Source organism: Opisthocomus hoazin, chromosome 8 (genome assembly GCF_030867145.1).
Source record: "Opisthocomus hoazin isolate bOpiHoa1 chromosome 8, bOpiHoa1.hap1, whole genome shotgun sequence".
Lineage (NCBI taxonomy): Eukaryota > Metazoa > Chordata > Aves > Opisthocomiformes > Opisthocomidae > Opisthocomus > Opisthocomus hoazin.
Genome location: NC_134421.1, coordinates 56,429,570 through 56,450,909, shown reverse-complemented (window position 1 = coordinate 56,450,909; position 21,340 = coordinate 56,429,570). Strand labels below are relative to the sequence as shown.

Below are 21,340 nucleotides of genomic sequence, written 5' to 3'. Positions count from 1 at the left end.
AAACACTGGAACAGGTTGCCCAGAGGTAGTGGATGCCCAGTCTCTGGAAGCGTTCGGCTGGGGCTCTGAGCAACCTGATCTAGTTGAATATGTCCCTGGTTATTGCAGGGGGGTTGGACTGGATGACCTTTAGAGGTCCCTTCCGACTCAAACTGTTCTGAGTCTATGAACTTAGTATGAGATAAAAACATCAGAATTATTTCACCCTCCGCAGCTCTTTTTTTAATTTAACTCGTGTGTCCCAGTGTAACCTGAGAACTTGAACGCAAGTATTTCAATTACACGTTATAATTTGATTTTATGAAGTGATGTGGTGGATCGCTTACAAGAATAAAGCCTGTCTTAAAAACAGTAATAGATACACTTGCTGTAGAAGTTATGCATGTATTTCAAATAAAATGTACATGTGATTCATGTATTGTAACAATATTAGAACTTAGCTTCCTGGACATTCTCTTACATATATCTACAGTAGTACTCTATGCATATGCTTCAATTTGTTCTTGCCTCTCTTGTCACCTGAAACATTTTTATTTTATGCTATAGTAGTGTTAGACGAAGTTTTGTATGAGCAACTTTTTTCCTGCTTTTATAATTGGTTTTAGGAAGGGCAGGGTTCTTGGTTTTCTTTCCTCTTGTTTTGGTGTTGAACCATCAGAGGAAAGCCGAATGTGAGTTGATGCTTTAACAGTAGCGATGCGTGAGAGTGAGACTGTATGCTTTTGGGGAGATAATCATGAAAGCTTGCTGCTACATCTGATACGATTTCTTTCATAGCCTCTTTCGTTTGTAATGTGCTGTGTGTCAGTGGCAAAATGCTAGGTGAGCCCATGGTAGTGAAAAGTTAGGACTGGAATTTTTATATGATTTTTGGAGTAGTCCGAGATTTTGAAATTTTGGAGGACTGTGAGATAGGATAGCAGTCAGTGTTGGTGCAGAAAAGGAATTATCACATACTAAGAATTAGTCAGAGGATCTGTTTGAAGTAAGTGTTATATTGTGAAACAAACATGCTTTGTCCCTGGTGTACATTTTTACTCCCATGTCCGGTGCTGAGGTTTTCTTCCAGAAAGATTGGTCCTTTGAAAGCCAGTCCCATAAGATATGTGTGTTCTTGTTTGGAATTGCGCGACAGCCCAAGCTATCCCTACTTAAAGGAAATGTATGTTCATTGCAGAATAGTGTCAGGAATGAAAAATTATTTCCCTTGAAACTTGCTGAAATAAAATACTATTTCAGAGAATGACTCAGTTCAACGAGTCTTACAAGTGATTGTTTATATTTAGCCTAGCAGCGGAGGTTTCATTTCAAATAGTGCTATGATTTATATTCTCTGTGTCAAAACTGTCTTTACTTGGTGCTGAACAGGGAAGTAAAGCTCAGCATCATCATAGGATAGAAAGATTTACTAGAATAAGCTATATTCCAATTTGTTTTCATACTTCCTGTCTTCGGTCTTAAGTGAGTTAATTAAGAGTAAGTGGATTTTTTGTCCTGGATGAGTTCTCGCTGATTTAATCATACGCTTCAGATTTCTGATTCTGACAGTAGATTTGCATCTCTTCTTGTTTTATGCTTTTTTTGGTTTTTTTTTCCCTTCTCTTTGCATGAGTTGGTGTTAGAGGTTGGTAGCCATGTTTGTGCAGAGATTCTTAGTTGGATTGCGATAAGGGAGGAGAAAAGAAAACCCAGTAAGGCGAAAGATTAGAGTTCAATGCAGTATAGAGTTGAGAATGAACAATGGATGTTACATGAATGTAATAAAAGTAGTTTCTGAGTTGCAACTTATATTCTATTTTCTACATGTATTATGCTTATTACATAGTTCATCAGTGGTGTGCTTCTGTGTAACAGTAGCCAAAACCTGAAGGTTTAGCAAAAGGATTGTCTAAGGAAGTAGTAAATTAACTCATAAGATCCATTTCCTTGCAGCCAGACTACCAGTGACTCGAAGAGATCAGAGCTGGTAAAGCGTACTTGTTCATAAATACTGCACGAGGACTAGTGGAGCTGTGTGATGCACAGCTGGAGATCCCTTGCTTTTGAAGACTTGGGGTCTTCATTGTTATTAAAATCTCCTGGGGTGGAGGACAAATACATAATTTGTAGATGTGTTTAGTTAAGGCAGATATTACCTCTTTTTTAATTCATAAACTATACAAAATACCATTTTTCTAACATTGTTCATATTACATGCTACTTTGCCTTTACTTGTTCTGACTGATTTCTGCTGTTTTGGCTGTTAGAAGAGTATAACCAGTGATACTGTTATGTATGATTTAGTGCTTGGTAGCTTGGGGATTTACATGACATCAAATCATGGGTGGAACTGAAACTTGTTGCAGATGTGTTAGGGCTGCAGGGAGACATCTAAGGTACTGACTGCCCTGCTCTGAGACTGAGCTAACTCCCTAGGGTGTGGAGAACTACTGGAGGCGACTTGAGAAATTGCTGAACGTAACAAACAGCAGTATGAGAAGCTGACAGAAGTTATAGATAGCACCCTATGGGATGCCTGGGTTTCACAAGCAGTAAAGGAGGAGCTGTGTGAGAAATGTCCAAACAGTGCTATTGCATGGAGGGGAGCACTGGGGCCACTTTGGAAGGTGCAGAGTTACAAGATCAGCAGTGCCTAGGTAATAATTTCAGAAATACCAAATTTGGGTATAGCTGTAGTGAAACTGAGACCACTAAGGGAAGAAGTGATTGGAGTGGTTTGTCAGTTTGGGTCAGAGAAAAGGAGGTAGAAGGCTGGTGGAAAAAGAAAATCAAGTAATGGGAGAAGGGTAAGGTGTGCAACCAGGTGCTGTCCGGGGGTGCCTCTTGGGCAGCTTGTGCTCGATCTTCGCAGCTGGAGTCTGACAATAAACTAAAAGTGTTAAGAACAGTTTGACAGTACAAGTCAAACCTGCTTTGGCTGCTGGGCAGACTTAGGGGAGGAGGGCTTCCTTGGCTGGCAAGGGGACACCTGGGTGGGTGGATCAAGAATCTTGTATTACTGGCTTAGGGCTTCTGCTAGGCCTCTTGTGGAGCCGCTACTCTGTAACAAGATGAGTATCACAATATCTGATTGATTGGTGCCTCTGGTCGTTCACTGCCAATACGGTTAGAGTGGGTGGTAGTTCTTGCTTTTGACAGTCATTGAGAACTTGTAATATTAGAATTGTATCTTGTCTGATTTTGTAGACTGGAAATTTGGAATTGCATGTAGATCAGATTAATGGATCCATCTTCTGCTTGTTTCAGGAAGACTGATGAAAGTTGCTGTCACCTAAAAGTGTAGCATATGAATTTACAAATTTACTTTTTAGTTACAACACTGTTCTTGATTTCAGACATCTGTTATGAAGCTGACTGTTTCTGTCCTTTGGAATACAAAGACTTTGTTTTAACGTGAACCTCATGCATGACTGCCTATTTAAGGCCAATATAAAGAGTTTCTAAGGATGATCAATTAATACCATGATAACATCGTAATTTCTGTGTTTGGGAATTTGTGTGTCCTTCATTCTGCTGCTCACCATCTCCCCTCTCCCTATTCTGAGTAATTAATCCCTCAAAGCTATCACCATAAAGAACCAATCCTTGAGAGCCAAAAAGCTCATTCCAAATAGTAATGTACTGAGACTTCTGTTCCGTTTTGAAGTAGGAGACTGTTTTTCATCTTTTGCTGATGTAAAAAAAAACAACCACCAAACAAACGAAACCAAGCAAAAAACCCCAATAAAACCGCCCAACCTATTTCTTGGTTTCCACTTCAGTAGTGTCCATCTGCTCTTCTTTGAAACTCTCCTTAATGAAGGCCATTCCTGCCTAGCTGTGTTCTGTACTCCAGCCTTGCTGTGTGTTGTGGCAGAGCTGTTTGCCTGGGTTTTTCTGTCCTGCATTTTCTTGGGTTTTCTTCAGAATCCACTAGTGCCTTTTTCTCCATTGTTCATGACATCCCATAGCCTTTTGACTGTGGAACTGCTTTTTGTTTTCTGTCCTCAGTGTATCAGCAGCCCACCTCTCTGCCATTGTGCTTAATGCCTCTCTGTGCCCAAGCCTGGATTTTTATCGTGAATGGACAATCCTGGGTGCCATTTACTATTTAGTGTCAGTGAAATTCAGGAGTCACTTACTTCATATCAGAGAATTTCAGTTGCTTGTTCCATCTCTTCCCTGTAGAATCCATCATGTTTGCAGTGACAGCATACTCGTGATGAAGTATATTTGTTGTGCCAGCCTGTGATACGTAGTTCAAGCCTGTCTCTTAATCAGTGTTTACAGTCTGCACAAGTTCTGCTTTCATTGTGAACTGAAGTCTCAAAGAAACACTGAACTCTAGTAGTATCGTATTTTTCTTATCTTTTGGCCATCCTGTATTTCTCCAGTGCTTATCAACTCCTTGAAATGAAGAAGGGAGGAGTTTCCTGGGATACCAGCAAATTCCTTGGAGTTATGTATATGTGCATGCTTTCGTGCTTCCTCCATCCATGCATATGCATAGAAGTACTGTGAACTTCATAACGTTTTTGAAAGCATACACTGCAGCTGCTTATATTTTGTTTACACTCTAATATATTAAAACTGATTTTCCTGGTTTTGATACATATGAAGGGTATACAGTATATCTCAGAAAGCCATGGAAGAATAGTATATTTCTATAGTAAGTTATCAAGTGAGAAAAAAAAAAAGTTCTTGTTTTACTTTTACAATACAGAGACAAGTACTAGAAATAGTAGTTCAGTGACTTTCAAGCTGATGCTTAAAAACACATGGATTTTATATTATAGAATGAGAAAACAACTGTAACATTACATGTGATGTCTACTTGCTTCATGATATAAAATGCTTTTCTAGAGTGGGACAAAGCTGTTAAAAAGATATAATAAAAGAATGATCTTGTTTACAAATGCAAGCAAATTTGAAGTTTTTTAAGTTATTGGATGAACAGACAGCAAAATTGCCTAAGTTAAAAAATTAATTTAGAATTAATGGGGTTGGAATTAACTTGATACTTAAGAGATAAAAAATGTTTTTTCAACAAAAATTTCAAGATAAAATCTTCTTGTGAGAAGTTGTTATAGCAGGACAACGGTGTTCAAATTTAACTAAAAATGATGAAGACTATATCAAAAAAACCCTCAAAATTTGCTGTATAGACTTCATTTTCAGAAGCCCTATCAGCAGTCTGGTGTTTGTAGGTTAACAGTAGAAAATAGCCCAAGCTGTAGCGAGGTAACATAACATCAAGTAATGATGAATCTGGTATATTTAAATATAGTTTGGTGATACACTGATCCTCTGTAGTAGGTTGTCTTTGTAAAACTGAATAGAATTTTATTTTTCTGATGGCAGTTCTTGTTAGAGGCTTTAGATTATAGAAGAGTAATGAACAATTGGACAGCAAGTATTTTTTTTTTACTTTCTAATATGCATTATATCTTAATTTTAAAACATCTATAATGCAAGAACTTGTAGTTAAATTGATTGTTACGGTTTGGTGTAAGTAGGAAAGCACAAAAGTATAAATTTTTGGGATTATTCAGAGATAAAGAACAAAAAACAGGTTCCTTTGAAATTATTGTAAATAATTATTTAGGTTTTGCTTTTTTTAAGCTAGTGTTGTGTTTTAAAGATGGCACCACTTTTTAGCAAATAATTTAAGATTTTCTTAACTATACAGTGAATTCTGTTGGACAGCAATGAAGTAAGGTGTGGAATTTCAGTTGATTTGAGGAAAGATACAGCTGAAATATATAGGGATGAGGGTTGCAAAGGAGGAAAACAAGGAAAAAGGAAGTCTGGAGAAGGGGCTGAAATGGATAAATGGGACTCAGGAGTGATCTGTAAGTAGAAAGCAGAGGTTAGGAAATCAGTGTTAGAAAGGATGAAGGTTTTCTTTTGATTTTTGTGGTCATGCTACCATCAAGGAACCCTGGTGTAACAGTGAACTTTGTCATTGTTGCTACTATTTAGTATGTACCTTGGTAAGTGCTCCTTCTGAGGTACCTGTGTGCTTAAAGAAGGGGAAGTCAAGAGAGTTCAGTAACTTACCGTGTCTAGATCTTCTCTGAACCTAAAATGGCTCTCAGTCTGCTAGTTTGGGTTTCTATGACCAAAGCTCCCTTCGTGGTTTGTTTTTTTTTTTTTTGGAGTGGGGACTGGTAAAATGAGGTTAAAATTGTTTCTGCCTGATAGTGTATGTGTTTATTTGCAGATTAAAGAGCAGGCAATAATCTGCCTATGCCAATTAATAAAGAGGGAAGGGAAGAACTGGCATTACAATTTTTCTGCAAAGAATACTTGCTGTAGATGATCAATGTGTCGGATAGGGATGGACTGTAAAGAAGAAAGAAAATAAAACGTATTCAGTTACAGTGAGTGTAGTTATGTTATTAACTCTGTAGTATATTTAGTCTTACTGTTGTCATAGACATGATGGATAGGCTGCAAGTACAAGGAAATACACGGCAGAGGAATCTTTTGTTTGCTGGAAATCAAAGAAGTCGAGTCATATTTGGTGTGTTCTTATACTTTTTCCTTTAGTATTTGGTAGTCTTTGGATTGTCCAAGGTGTAGGACTGCGTTTACCTATGGTCATGCTCAGTATAATCTTCCTAAATAGTTACGTATTCTGCTGGTTTTTTACACTTACTCAGTAATACATGTCTAAATACAATTTGTACTGATAGAAAATAACCTTGACTTACCTACTCTTGATTTAACAAGGTGTCACCTTGCATACTTATATTTCTTCTATAGAAAAGATATAAATTAGTTCATTTAAAAACAAAACTACAGAATAAACCACGTCTTTAAGTCAAAAACGTATTAGGAATTTTTTTTTTTTCAATTTTTCCCATGTCAGTGTATTTTGACTTTTTCAGGGGTTTGAAATCTTACAGAAAAGAACAGGTTTTATTAATGAAACTTATTTTTGTCAAACACAGTAGTATTTTAAAGCTTATAGATGAATGACAGTTTCACTGGTGTTTTAAGAAAGTTATCCATTTTCTTTAGACTGGATTCAAGATGTGTGATAGACACATTCACTTTAATATGATGGGCTTTTAATGTCTTGTTTCTTAATATCTGTTCTTTTTTTCTGCTATTATGAGTTTCTGCTTTGTTTTGATCCTAATGCAGCATCTGGTCACTGTTTTGCTTGGATTTTGGTGACGTAGCCTCACTGTTCCAAGTGAGATCTCTGCAGCTGCTGTTGGCTTGGCTGAGCCTGCTGCTCAGAGTCAGAAAGAAAGCAGAGCTTGTTGAATGTGTGTGTCCAGGACGTGTGAAGTTTTTGTTACTTGAACAATTGTTGGTAAGCCACTGTTTGTTTGGAATAGTCATGATTGGTTTGAAGTGACCACTCTAAAACCGCGCATCTACCTAGGACCACAGCAATCTCTCATTTCTGCCTCTTGCCAGTTTTCCTTTCTCTGTATTTTCTATAAGAAAAAAGAGATGGAAGTATGATTTCATCTAGCTGGAATTTTTTTTGCCATGATTTATTTAGCTTCATATTAATGCTGTGATCTCATTTTAAGACAAAACGGATTTTGCAAGTATCATTTTTGCTAATGTATATCTAAAGGGAATATAGGGCATCTTGATGATCAGGTAACTTTATACTGCAAAATTGAGGTTACTGGAGCTTTTTGCTTTAGTTGATGCTTCTTTGAGAAACTTTAATTGCTAAATAAGAATTTTTTTTTTGCATTAACTATTTATCTTCGATACACTTTTTAAATCAGATGCTTTTTTCTTAGAATATATTGTATACTTTTAAAATATTGTACTGGTTTCAGTGGCCTATGTTTTCATTCCTGCTTAAAAATACTTGTAAATGTGTCTAGAAATAATACAATATCGTGCCACACCTATCAAGTAATATTTGCATTTCTTGATATTATAGATGCACTTTTCTTTCAAAGCAGTAGAAAGAGGGGGTGGGGGTGGGAGGAGGAAGACAGATGTTGCTAATAGAAGTCCTTGTCTTAACAGAAAATAAAGAGAATATGCATCTATAAATGGCCAAAGTCAGTCAGTTGTGATACCCACTCAGAAAGCTCTTATTCTAATTATTTTCTTCTGTGCATCATTTTCTTGAGGTGGGTAGATAGAATGTTTTTAAAGGCTTTGTGGAAGCGTGAAATATGGAAAATATATGCATATGATAGAGACCAAATTCACTGGAATATACACAGTTAATTCAAATATATATATAATTAAGTGGAATAAGTGTGTATAAAGTAAAATAGAGAATGTAATTGTTCTGATTTCTTTAGGAGGATGATAATTTGAACTTGTGCAGTTTTACCCTGTATTTTCTACTCAGAGTAACAAGAGAAAGAGCTACAAGTGGATATCTTTCAAAATATTGTTTCTTAGGGACAATGTTAATTATAATTTGTCTTTACATTTTCCATGATTTTTCTATATTTTTTTTCCACATGATAAAAAGTTTTCACAAGAAAATGTGCGAAGTCCCGCAGATTGGTTTAGCTGGGTATATATCTGACAAGCAGCTTTCAAGAGAAAGGAGGACAACATAAGGAATGAGAATATGGCTTGGGATTGAATTCCAGCATTCAAACATAAACTATTACCCTGTTTCCGTCACTGCAAATCTCATTTTTAATGAGGATCTGTGTAAGCATATTATACAGTAGGATGGAGTGTCTCTTGCATGTTAATGTAAGGCATGTGTATGAAAAAGTATTGCTGAGAAATACTCTGAAAAGTTACCTTGTCGCGCTCAGTACCCACTGTTATAGGTATCCCTATGGATAGTAATTATCCAGTATTATATTAAGAGAATTGTTGCATAATTCTGATTTCGTTCCACTTCGTAAGAAGACACGATCATTGTGGTAAACAGCTTTGTGCTAATTTGAGTGTATCTGTGTGTATTAATTGAGAGTAGTTTCCTTAGTTCTCATGAAATACTTCTGTTTTGATAGAAGAATTACGGAAATTGAGTTGGTCTGGCATTCCCAAATGGGTTCGTCCAATTGCATGGAAGCTTCTTTCAGTAAGTTGTGTTTTTTTTTTCTTCTTCCTTTGCATTTAGTAGTAATAGTTTTTTCAAGCATGGCAAATTATTTTGCTTAAGTTGTAATCCATCAGTGATACTTGAAAACATTGTATCTTGTTGCTGAATTGTAATGAAAGTTCTGTTCTTTTGCTCAATTTCCAGATTAATTTGTCAAACTGAAAGGAGGGGAATGAGTAGTAGTAGTAAATCATGTCAGCTTTATATCTTTATTTTTCAGCCTGGCTTTCTATGAAAGAAAGGCTTATGTGATAACAGTGGCCTCTTTCAACCGATTTTGATGGAACGGTGGAGAGTTCAAAGACAAATACATTCTTACAGTTTTCTTGAAAATAGGCCCACAGTAGAGGAAGCAAAGCCTATCGGTGTCCTACGAAAGGCTTCATTCTGACTTCACTTTAAAGTAACTATAAGAAGGGATTAACACTGTACTGAGGAAAAGCTGTGATAGGATTTTAGGGGTTTTATGGCAAATTTTTCTATAGTGATTTAAGACAAACGTATCTGAACCGTTGTGGTCAGTTACCTTGTGGCATTGGCTCTCCTGAGGTCGGACCTGTGAGTCAGTTCAGGGAGACAAGCTAATTAAAAAGCTAATCACTCTTTTGTAGTGTGAGTTTTTGGGTGGCTGAGCTCTCTGAACTTTGCCCAGTGGTCAGAGTATTTTGCAGTGACAGTAGTTTGGGAGTAGGTTAACTGAAATGCCATGGAATGGCACGGGGAGGTGTTTAAGTCAGGTGTCAGAGACAAGCTTGTGGGAATCTGGGATTGGTGTGAGAGAACTGCATTTTTTTAATCTCTGTGTTTGCAGTATGTTTGAAAAGGTTCTGCAAAAATGCAATGTATTCCTCATAGGAATATTTTTCATGCCAATCTTTTCAGCTATAATACTTGCAATGGCAAACGATTGTGCATTTTAGCTGTTGTTTGTCTGCCCGTGGTTGGGAGAAGAACTTGTGAAGATGTTTGTATTAAAAAGAAGCAAAAATTTTGTGCTATCTACTACTCTCCAGAGGCTGTGAAAGACACACTTTATCAGCAAATCTTCATGCATTTAAGAACTGTTTAAAATTCTGAGTTATACACACAACAGTTTAACACTATTGAATTTTTCAGAGAGTAGACTTGAATAGCTTTGCTTTTTATAGAATAATTCAGTGGAGAATGCGAAGTATTTACTGCAGATTGAGACTGATTTCCAGTGACTGAAAGAGTCTCTCTTGCTGATGAGTTCTACTAACTTTGTGCTTAGTTCTTTCTAATGCTAAATGCAGATGCAGCTTCTTAATGGTGGATATTCAAATATCCTGCTATAATTGAAATTAAACATGCAGTGTATGATTTATTTTAGCACTGTTTCCAGTGTTGTTGTCTAAGATTTTGGTAATGAAAAGAGCATTTTTTTTCCTCTTGAAGTTTATGATGTGTGTTTTAAAACACTCAAAGTAAAAAAAAAATTAAGGGTAACTCAAAGCTGACTTTGAAATACAGTAAGCTAAAGTATAAGGATAGGTTAAGTTCTAAATCAGAGGACTGACACTAAGATTTAGAGAACTGGAGTTATGTAAAAATTAACTGCAGTCACTTTCTTACTTTCAAGGAGGAACACGGGCATTCCGTAAGTTGATTTTAGTTTAGTACTCCTGAGATTCCCAGTCTAGAGAAATTCCTAAGTGTAGAGTTCCTTTGATCTGTTGTTTTAACCACTCCTCCAGTTCAGGATCCATTCCAGTTCAATTCTTATCTTTGGCTGTCTTACTGTACCTCTGCAAAGAAAATATCTTCAAGCTATTTTGTTTTTACTTTAAAAATTAAGTGGATTTTTTTTTAATAAGAGAGTTGCGAAAGTGTGGGATGTGTGTGGGTTTTTACTTTTTTCTTTCTTTTTTTTTCTGTCATCAAAGAGCAGTATTTTGAAGGTTCTCAGCTTTTCTTATGTAATTCTTACCATGGTTTCTTATCTGCCAAGTGGTTCTCAATTAATACATTTTGGCAACCCAAATATGAGTCATTTAGTAATCATCATTTTTTGTTACTGTAAGGCAGCAGCTTGTTTTGTCTTCTTTCCAAAGTGGAGAAGAAAAAGTGCTTTGAGTATTTGTGGTCATAAACTACATGATGCTTTTTTAATGGTAATTAATTTTTAAGTCATGTTAGTTGTTCAAATATGTTACCTTCTGTTAATGGATGTCCCAAGTAAGGGCGGGGGGGGTAATGTGATAATCTTTTCTGCTATAGGTTGCACTGGGCGCGGTTGGGGAAAGAACTGTACAAAAGCAAGACTGTTTTGGTTAAAAATCAGTTGCAAAACCAAAAAAGACCAGAAAACCACAGAAACCAAAGCATTTTAGGGCTAAATTAGGGCTGGATGTGTTTGTTTTGCAATTATTCAGTAGTCTTACTTAAGAAGTCCAAACTATGACGTATGAGGGGAACTGAGTACAATTGGCAGTGTCTGAGGCAGAATGTGATTGTCTTGTTTGTGAAATCAGCAGTGAAATTGGAATTTTTAAAATACGATTTAAAAAATTCAGTGGTTGAGATTTATTACATAGTCAGAAGATTAATAATGTTAACGTGTTTGAATACAGTTTTTCCAAGGGAAAGCATATGAGAATCAATATGATGCTGAGGCTGTTGAAGTTATGCATGTCTACTGGTAACAGTATATAAAAAAGTTGCATGATTTATTTTTAAAGTATAACAGAAATGTTAGGTATACTGTACATAAACAGCAAGCAGAACTGTTCAGGCTCACTTCTCTTTTGAATAACAAAACTAAAGATACGGTTGCAAAAACCTTTGGAGGAAATTAATGAATAAACGGATTGAACCCTCCACCAGTTTATTCCTTGATGGTATGTTGCAAGCCTTCCCAACTATTAAAAATGAAACCTAATTTGTAAAGTGAACAGGAAACAAGACTTGTCCAATTGAAAGATTACTTCAGTCTTTGAAACTTAATAATGGCAAAAAGACTTGCTGACTAAATATTGGTATCCTTTGAACAATCACATTTGATCTCACAAATGAATTATTTTCTAATGGAACTAAGATATCCTCCAGGGAAAAAAAAATTACACTAAAAACAGCCTTTGAGAGTAAATGAGAGGCAGAATTCAATATTTAACTTAATACAGAACACTGCGACAGGATATTAAATGTCAGATTGAGTCTTGAGGCAAAAGTTAATCTGGTGCGATTTAAAGGGCCTGGAACCAGATGCAAGTCAGTACATCTTAAAAAGTATGGTTTTGCCAAAGCAAGTTCCTCTTAAGGTATTTGGAATGCAATATGGTTTGTACTATTCTGTTGTCATTTTAAACTAAGAAGTTAAATTATACGGGAATAATGTTTTAAATGGTTGTAACGTAGAGATATTTTCAAAAATCTATTGATGTTTTTGTATGGTGTGTGTTTTTTATTTTTCCCTAAATGTTAAGCAAAACAGAAGTTGTAGAAATGAGATATGATGTTGGATTGTTCCAGGAGAGTAATGGAACCTGTATACTTATTCTGAGAGTGTTTAATTTCATTGTATAAATAGCAATTTTCGCATGTTAGGTTTACCCCTTCCATTTTTGCTTGTATTGTTTAGGACTGAATAAGAAAGTTGGTTTTGTAGTTAAATGCACAGCATTTTATTGGTTAGTTGCAGTGACTGTGGCTCATTATATAAGTGCAAATATAAGCTGCACTTCTAGTATAGGATTTTTTGATGTTATGAGGATTATTTTTATCAAGGAAACTCAAATCTGACATAATTTTGATTTCTCTGTTTTACTAATTGTTGTTAGTGTGGTGGTAGCTGTTATTGTGGAAGGAGAGCTTTTGTAGTATTGGCAAGAAATATTTCAGTTTGACTGGACTAGACAATAATAGAATTATTATATTTCTTTTATATTGTCTTGGGTGTGCAGATCTCTTTCAAAGCTGTCTATCTTTAGAATGATTCTTATATGAACTGTTTTTTCAGGACTACCATGTATGTAAAATATGAACTAGTTTTCTTTCTTGCAGTGTTATGGGATATTTGTGTTGATTGTTCAAGCTGCTTACAAGAAGGCATTAACTATTTCTGAATGTTCAGGCAGTGCTTTGGTAGGCCGTGACATGAAGAATGGTGTGGCTAATAAGTATTCTTTATATATAAACTGAATGTTTAATAACATTCATGATATTTCCTTTCGTAAATGCTGACATAGTAACATGAGCTTGTTGGTTTTTAGATAGAAAGTAGGCTGAGATGCCAGAAATAGAGATCAACTTGGACAAAAAAGAAAATGAAAATGGATTTTTTTTTGGGGGGGAGGGGGGCAGAGATTGGTATATTCAGAGATATATGAATGAGTTCAATGAAGAACCTTTCAAATAAATTCTGTACTTAATGCAACAGCGTATAGTCCTGCATATCTGGCACATGACTTCCTTAGTGTGTCCATAACCTTATGCAAAATAAGCTAGTGTTTGTAAATTGCTTTTGGGAAACAACTAAGGAAATGTACAGCTACTGTTCTTACATCTGAGAGCGCAGTCACTGGTGCTGTTGAGTCTTTTTCTGTGATGAAACTTTTAGGAACCTGTTGAGATGAAATGAAAACTTGAAATTATTTTTTTCTCATCTGAAACAGTGAAACAAAGTAGCTGAAATGTTTTTAAAGCTTTTGAATTAATACTCCACTGTATTACAAGTTTAACCATAATTTAAACAAATTTGCTAATGTATATCATTCCTACTTGAAGGCAACTGAGATAATACGCATTTTGTTTAAAAACTTAATAAAATAGCTCCAATAATGGCCTCATAGGAATGCAGAAATTAATGAGCTCATACAGCATTACATTTATCTGAACTTACTTATTTGAGCTTTTCTCTTCAGAAGGCAAACATCATCTTAGAATTCATGGTGAGAAGTTGCCTTTTAGAACTGGAAAAAAAGGAAGCTGATTTTAGTAAGGTGTTTGTATCTGAACTTTTGTATCAGTTGGAATGAATAGAAAACTGATTTACTAAAAGATTATTCAGATCTACGTAGGATTGCATGGCACTACATCAGTTTATTAGCTTTCCTGTCACATGCAATCAAATGCCAGTGATGCTTTTTGTAAGGCAAAGATTAATATTCTTTTCATTTCACTGTTTTTTTTTTCAGGGCTATCTTCCTGCAAATGTGGACCGAAGAGAAAGCACTTTAAAAAGAAAGCGCGAAGAGTATTTTGCGTTTGTTGAACAATACTATGATTCCAGAAATGATGAAAATCACCAAGATACCTATAGACAGGTAGAACACCTATTGAAGTGACTTTTACCTGCAGGACATCTGCTAAAGTACTTCAAAGGGACTATTTTTGAACTATGCTACTGTTTTTCTCTATTTCTTTAATCTTACTTGATAGACAGCTCTCTAATCAATAGTTTTCTTACATTTCAGAAGCAAAAATATGAAAGTTTGGTCTGAAATTCTAAATAGTGGTTTTCTTTTAATGTCAGCTTTAGTCATGCCATGTAGTGCTGTGGTTCGGTGCCGCCATGGTTTTCTATTTAAGACTAGTAGGACTTTCAAGTCCATCATGTCCTGCTCAGACCCTCCTTCAATTGAGTGGGGATGGTACGAGGAAAGTGTAACAGTGACTGTTTCTTGCTGGCTCCATAATTCTGCTAAAGAAGTTGGAACTGTGTATGATGTGCAATCAACGTAGGCATGTCAAGCTTTCTTGGCCAACCAGATAAGCAGATAACTTGAAGAAAAGTTTTGTATTAAAATAAATAGTTTGTTTCACTAGGTATAGACTGAGCAGTCCTACTTTACGTTTCGTTAGGACAGAAGCAGCTTGCTACTAAAGTAGCAAGAAGTGTATATGATACGGTCAGTTGAACATGACTTTAGTGAAGTAGTAGTATGTATTTACTCATAATTACCCTGAGGTAGTGATATTGCCAATATGACTATAATTTGAAAACAATCAAAATGTGATGTAAGGATCCTAATACGTGAAAACAAAGTAAATATTTTTTTCATTTTGCCTTATTGATAGATTAACAATGACTTAAAGACTTGGCCACATGTTTTGAAATACAATAAATCCATGTTATTCCAGAAACAGTGATACAATGGGATTATAACTAATACTGTAAAACCATAGGATTAACTATTGTGTTGTTTAAAAGTGGGCTGTTGGTTCCTTTTACAATATTCTTCTTTATGTCTGATTAGATCCATATAGATATCCCACGCATGAGTCCTGAAGTTTTAAGACTTCAGCCCAAAGTAACAGAGGTAAGAATGATATCTAAAGATTTTTTTTTAGAAATAATTTTATTAATGAATCTGATAATCACAGCGCTGGTCATTAATTAATTTGACAACACTTGCTCTTTTGATTTCAGAACTAGCTTAAAAAAGTCCCAAAAATGAAGATATATAAGTATAGGCTAAGAATAACAGTGTAAACATGAGTAGTAAAGTATGAGTAGTAAAAGGAGAAGCATCTCATTAATCTCCTGCATGAAATCTGTCAGTTTTTTCTTCGGTCTTGTGCCTTTGAGGTTGTGTTTTTATTTTTTCCTGTTTTGCTTTTTATATATTTTGTTAATAAGCAAACTAAGAAACCCATGGTTCTATGTATTTGTCAAAATCATTCAAGGTCTGGAAGTTTTTATCATGGTGTTCCACTTGGGAAATTCTCTTTTTGTGAATTTGTAGCATGACTGGTTTGTGATTTGTAGCATGACTGGTTTGTGTACACTATTTAAATTCTCGTACTGCCATAGTAGATATATATCAACTAATGATAAATGTTAATGAAATCGGTCTATGTTTTTGGGTAGTTATATCGCACAGGGACTTTTGTTTGTAAGGTGTATAAGACATAAATAGTATAGGTGGTGTGAATTCCCCTTTTTCAATTTATTTCTTTTAATCCTTCAATTTCTTCTCCTTTCTAATGTTTCTAGTTAGACTTTCAAATGTACTTCCGTGTAGGTTCTGTTAGTATCATTATAGAGCCACAGAGAACATCATCTAGTAGTTCGTTAGATGATACGAGAAGTTAAATGCAGAACTAGCTTTCATTTGTTTTTCCACTCTGGCAATTATTTGTTTAATGTAAATGCTGCTCCACATGTGTTGGAGAAATCAGTCTGAAGAAATAGCCTTTACAGTTTTTTGAAAAGAGAATGGTATAAGAATACTACTTTCCGACTGCTTTCTGCACAGTGGTGTTCTGCTTCGGCTTTTCTAGGGATGAATCGGAGAGTGAAGTAAGAAAAATAAAGGGACAAGAAGGGAGACAAGAAGGGAGACAATACCAGCAAAAAATGAACTATTGAAGAAATGAACAAGATCAGTGTCAGTGATGTAGCTAGAAATGAGCCAGTAGATGAAATTGGAGGTGAATATTATTTCATGAAAAAATGGCTAGAGAAGAATGCTCAAATGCTTCTAAGAGGAAAGAAATATTTGAACTATATCAGCAATAGTCTCTTAAATTTTTCTGAAGATGTATTTGTATTCAACATAAAGTGGTGGCTTTTTTGGGGTGGATAATTTTTACTTCCTTGCATTGCATGATTAAACTGTGTCTCAGATGAATATGACTGTTGTACATCTGAACAGTGATTGTGTTTTTGTAGTTCTTAGTTTATGTGAACATACCACAAAATGATGTTTTTTTCTTCCCCCTATGTTCTCGTGAAGGACAAATTAGAAGCTGTTTACTTGTCTGGTGTAAGAATCTATGTATATTCTTGTTTTTAGAGGAAGATTGCAAAGCACAAAACATTTCTTCAAGAATGACTGCTAGATGGTGTATTTATTTCTTCTTTTTCCATAATACAGTTAGAAATGCTAGAGTAAACATGTATTGATAATTAAAGAAGATATGATTAAGTTTTTCCAAAATTTGAAGTGTGTATTGTTAAATATTTAGTATGTTGGGGAAAGCATCCTATAATAAGACACTGAAAAGATTTGGAGTTATAGGATAGTTAAAAGCTCTTTTTGGTCGAATGATTTAAGTAGAGCTAAGGAGTTTATTTGGGAATTTGGAGAATATATTAATGTGAAAAAGATACTAGTGCAGTATTTTTTACAAACAGTCACAGTTGTCAGATTTTTGTTTTTAATAGCTGAATTACAATTAATCTGAAAATAGACTGGTTTAATGAAAATGTTGACAGTCAACTTCAGAACTAGTAGATTCTCCCAGAATAAAACACTTATTATTGGTTGGGAGTAAGTAAAATGAAAAGGAATTTTTGTGCCTAGGTAACTTCTTGCTAAGTAAAATCCAATATGTCAATGGAACTTCAGTAGCAAATATTATTTAGTAAAGTTTGCGTCTGGAATGTAATTTCAGTTAATTTTGTGGGGTTATTAAAACCATGAAATTATTGAGGTCTTTTTTGGTGTTAATTGTCTTTTGGCAGATAACATGACTCGGGTCGCATATTCATTTAATGTGATTTACTTGAGATTGTGTTTGCAAATATTTTTTTTCATAAAATCAGCATTGTTTTCAGTTCTAGTTTTTTGTTAAACTTGTCCAAAGGTATGTTTTTCTAATGCTTCATTGGATATGTGCATCTTAAACACTGCCTTTAAAGAAGTCTATCTTAAATTCATGCTTTCTAGAAACTGTGATTGCTCTTGCAAGGAAATTAGTTGAGTCTGTTGCATACAGCCCAATATCCCTGCTTGCTGGTCATACTTTCATTTCTTTACCTTGAATGCGTAGTAAATTGAGCCACGTAAGAAGTGTAATTGAGCCACAAAGTAGGTGGACATACTTTTCATTGATGTGATGAAGGCATTGTGTGCAGCTAGATAGCTGCTGCTTTCTTGTTTAAAAAAAACCCAACACAACAAACAACATTCCCCCCCCCCATCCCTGTCCATACTCTATCCCATCATCTTTCTTACTCCAACCCCTTTTTTTCTCCCTAGTAGTAAGTAAATTGATGGAAAAATGATAGAAAGCTTGGAGGAGTGAGAAGTGACAGCTGATTAACAAAAAAAAAAAAAAAAGAAAAAAGGGGAAAAAAGTGTAAAACAAAGGTGTATTTTAGTAATATTCTGTTAGTTGGGAGTGAGTGGTCTTGGGGTACAAAAGAATGAGAATGTGAAAAGGGTGGATAGCAGCAGTAAGTGGGGTAAGAGGAAATCTAGGAATTACTTGAGTTACAAAGAAGTGGTAGAGATCTGATTTAATTTTTACTGATCCATCAATATCCTGAACTTTACAGAGTCGTGGGATCTCCATGTGTTAGATGGTTTTTAGAGCTCCACTGATCTCCTGACTAGGTGTGTGGGCTGCTGGCATCTGGTCTTGCGTATGTCTTTGTCTTTGCTCTCAGTCTGGTCTGAGAGAGCCAAGCCCAGCTTGCTTTATGTCATCTTAATAAAAGCTAGTGCAAATGATGCTGGAAGGGTCATAACATCCAACTTCTCCCTTGTTTCTTCCTCTCCCTTTCTGGGTTTTGGAGCCCTACCCTAGCACAGCTAGGAGTGTTGGGAGTACGAGTCTGATGTGTAGCTGGGAGAGGAAGGCCCTTCCGTTGAGTCACGCAGTTCAGAAGGGACCCCCTTGCTTTACAGGCTTCTCAGAGAGGAGTCTGGGTGTGGCTGGATCCAGTCTTCTTCCCAGGCTTGGTCAACGGTTTATGCCTGAAGGAGTCTGTCTGTTGCCACTTACCAGAGTCAACGCCTGCCTGTCAGAGCCCTCTCAAGGACTTTTCACTGATTGGCTTGGTTTCACAAGGTTGAACAGATAAATGATTTATAAAGGTGATAGATACAACGAATTTGGAATTGCTGTTGATAAATTAATTTGTTGCATTTAGTGCTGAATGTCTTAAGGCTAGCCAGTAATTGATTAATTAAGCAATATTAACAATTTCCCTGGGTATCGTCCAACATAGTTGCAGGTGTGGATCTTGCTAAAGAGGCATTCCTGCCTGGGAAGGAGACAGGTACAGGCCTGTCGACCCGTCCTGTCAGTTGTTGTTCTTGTCCTCAAAACAGAGGATTCTAAATGCCAGGTTTATACTCTTGGTGGGGTGGGACTAAGTCAATTATTGTGTTGGCCCTTACCAAGAGTTGCCAGTTATGGCGGGGCTCGATGATTCAGGACAGAATCACAGAATCACAGAATAGTAGGGGTTGGAAGGGACCTCTGTGGGTCATCTAGTCCAACCCTCCTGCCGAAGCAGGGTCACCTACAGCAGGCTGCACAGGACTGCGTCCAGGTGGGTCTTGAATATCTCCAGAGAAGGAGACTCCACAACCTCCCTGGACAGCCTGTTCCAGTGCTCCGTCACCCTCAGAGGGAAGAAGTTCTTCCTCATGTTCAGAGGGAACTTCCTGTGCCTCAGTTTGTGCCCGTTGCCCCTTGTCCTGTCACTGGGCACCACTGAGAAGAGCTTGGCCCCATCCTCCTGACACCACCCTTGAGATATTTATAAGCATTTATTAGGTCCCCTTGCAGCCTTCTCCTCTTCAGGCTGAACAAGCCCAGCTCCCTCAGCCTCTCCTCGTAGGGGAGATGTTCCAGTCCCCTCATCATCCTTGTAGCCCTCCGCTGGACTCTCTCCAGTAGCTCTTCATCTTTCTTGAACTGGGGAGCCCAGAACTGGACACAGTACTCCAGATGGGGCCTCACCAGGGCAGTGTAGATGGGAAGGAGAACCTCCCTCGTCCTGCTGGCCACACTCTTCTTGATGCACCCCAGGATGCCATTGGCTTTCTTGGCAGCCAGGGCACACTGCTGGCTCATGGTTAACCTGTCGTCCACCAGGATGCCCAGGTCCCTCTCTGCAGAGCTGCTCTCCAGCAAGTCCACCCCAAGCCTGTACTGGTGCATGTGGTTGTTCCTCCCCAGGTGCAGGACCCTGCACTTGCCCTTGTCGAACCTCATCAGGTTCCTCTCTGCCCAGCTTTCCAGCCTATCCAGGTCACGCTGAATGGCAGCACAGCCTTCTGGTGTATCTACCACACCTCCCAGTTTGGTGTCATCAGCAAACTTGCTGAGGGTACATTCTAACTCTTCATCCAGGTCGTTGATGAAGAAGTTGAACAAGACTGGGCCCAGTACTGACCCCTGGGGGACACCACTTGTTACCAGCCTCCAACTAGACTCAGCGCTGCTGATGACAACCCTCTGAGTTCTGCCATTCAGCCAGTTCTCTATCCACTTCACCGACCACTCATGCAGCCCACACTTCCTGAGCTTCCCTAGGAGGATATTATGGGAGACAGTGTCGAAAGCCTTGCTGAAGTCAAGGTAGACAACATCCACAGCTCTCCCTTCGTCTACCCAGCCAGTCATGTCATCGTAGAAAGCTATTAGATTGGTCAGGCATGATTTCCCCTTGGTGAATCCATGCTGACTACTCCTGATAACCTTCTTTTCTTCCACTTGCTTGATGATGGCCTCCAGGATCATCTGCTCCATCACCTTACCCGGGATGGAGGTGAGGCTGACCGGCCTGTAGTTCCCTGGGTCCTCCTTCTTGCCCTTTTTGAAGATTGGAGTGACATTGGCCTTTCTCCAGTCCTCGGGCACCTCTCCTGTCCTCCAGGACCTCTCAAAGGTGATGGAGAGTGGCTCAGCAATGACATCCACCAGCTCTCCCCACAGCACTCGTGGGTGCATTCCGTCGGGGCCCATGGATTTGTGGACATCCAGATCACTTAAGCGATCCCTCACACAGTCCTCCTCGACCAAGGGAAAGTCGTCCTCTTTGTAGGCTTCTTCTCTTACCTCCGGGGCCTGGGATTCCTGAGGGCCAGTCTTAGCACTGAAGACTGAAGCAAAGAAGGCATTCATTAGCTCTGCCTTCTCCGCATCCTCCGTCACCAGGACACCCGCCTCATTCAGCAGCGGCCCCACGTTGTCCCTAGCCTTCCTTTTGCTGCTGATGTAGTTGAAGAAGCCCTTCTTGTTGTTTTTGACATCCCTTGCCAGCTTCAATTCCAGGTGAGCCTTGGCCTTCCTCGTCGCATCCCTGCATGCTCTCACCACGTTTCTGTACTCTTCCCAAGTGGCCTGCCCCTCTTTCCACATTCCATGTGGACAGGGGTGGGGAATTCAGGACAGATGTATGGAGGTCTTTCTGGTTTTGTTGAAGCAACCTTGTGCTGTGAGATCTTCGCCTCACCCCAGAAGTCACTCTGTCGAGTGCTAGATCGCAACCCGTTACATCTGTTTTGCGAGATAAGCAACAATTCAAGCTGCAAGCTAAGCGTGTTGCTCAAGTCAAGCCGCACTACTCCCTGCTAACTTACAGTGATTTCTATATTT

The 21,340-nt window shown here is 37.6% G+C and overlaps 1 protein-coding gene across 2 annotated transcripts in view; it reads left to right on the top strand.

Moving 5' to 3' along the window:
- The window catches only part of TBC1D22A (TBC1 domain family member 22A), a 188,521-nt gene that overhangs the window by 24,866 nt on the left and 142,315 nt on the right, over positions 1-21,340 (top strand). For both annotated transcript variants that reach the window (XM_075428719.1, XM_075428720.1), the window contains exons 5-7: positions 8,949-9,019; positions 14,194-14,322; positions 15,256-15,318. In XM_075428719.1, the coding sequence (XP_075284834.1) occupies positions 8,949-9,019; positions 14,194-14,322; positions 15,256-15,318 (263 nt within the window). The remainder of the gene's footprint in view (positions 1-8,948; positions 9,020-14,193; positions 14,323-15,255; positions 15,319-21,340) is intronic.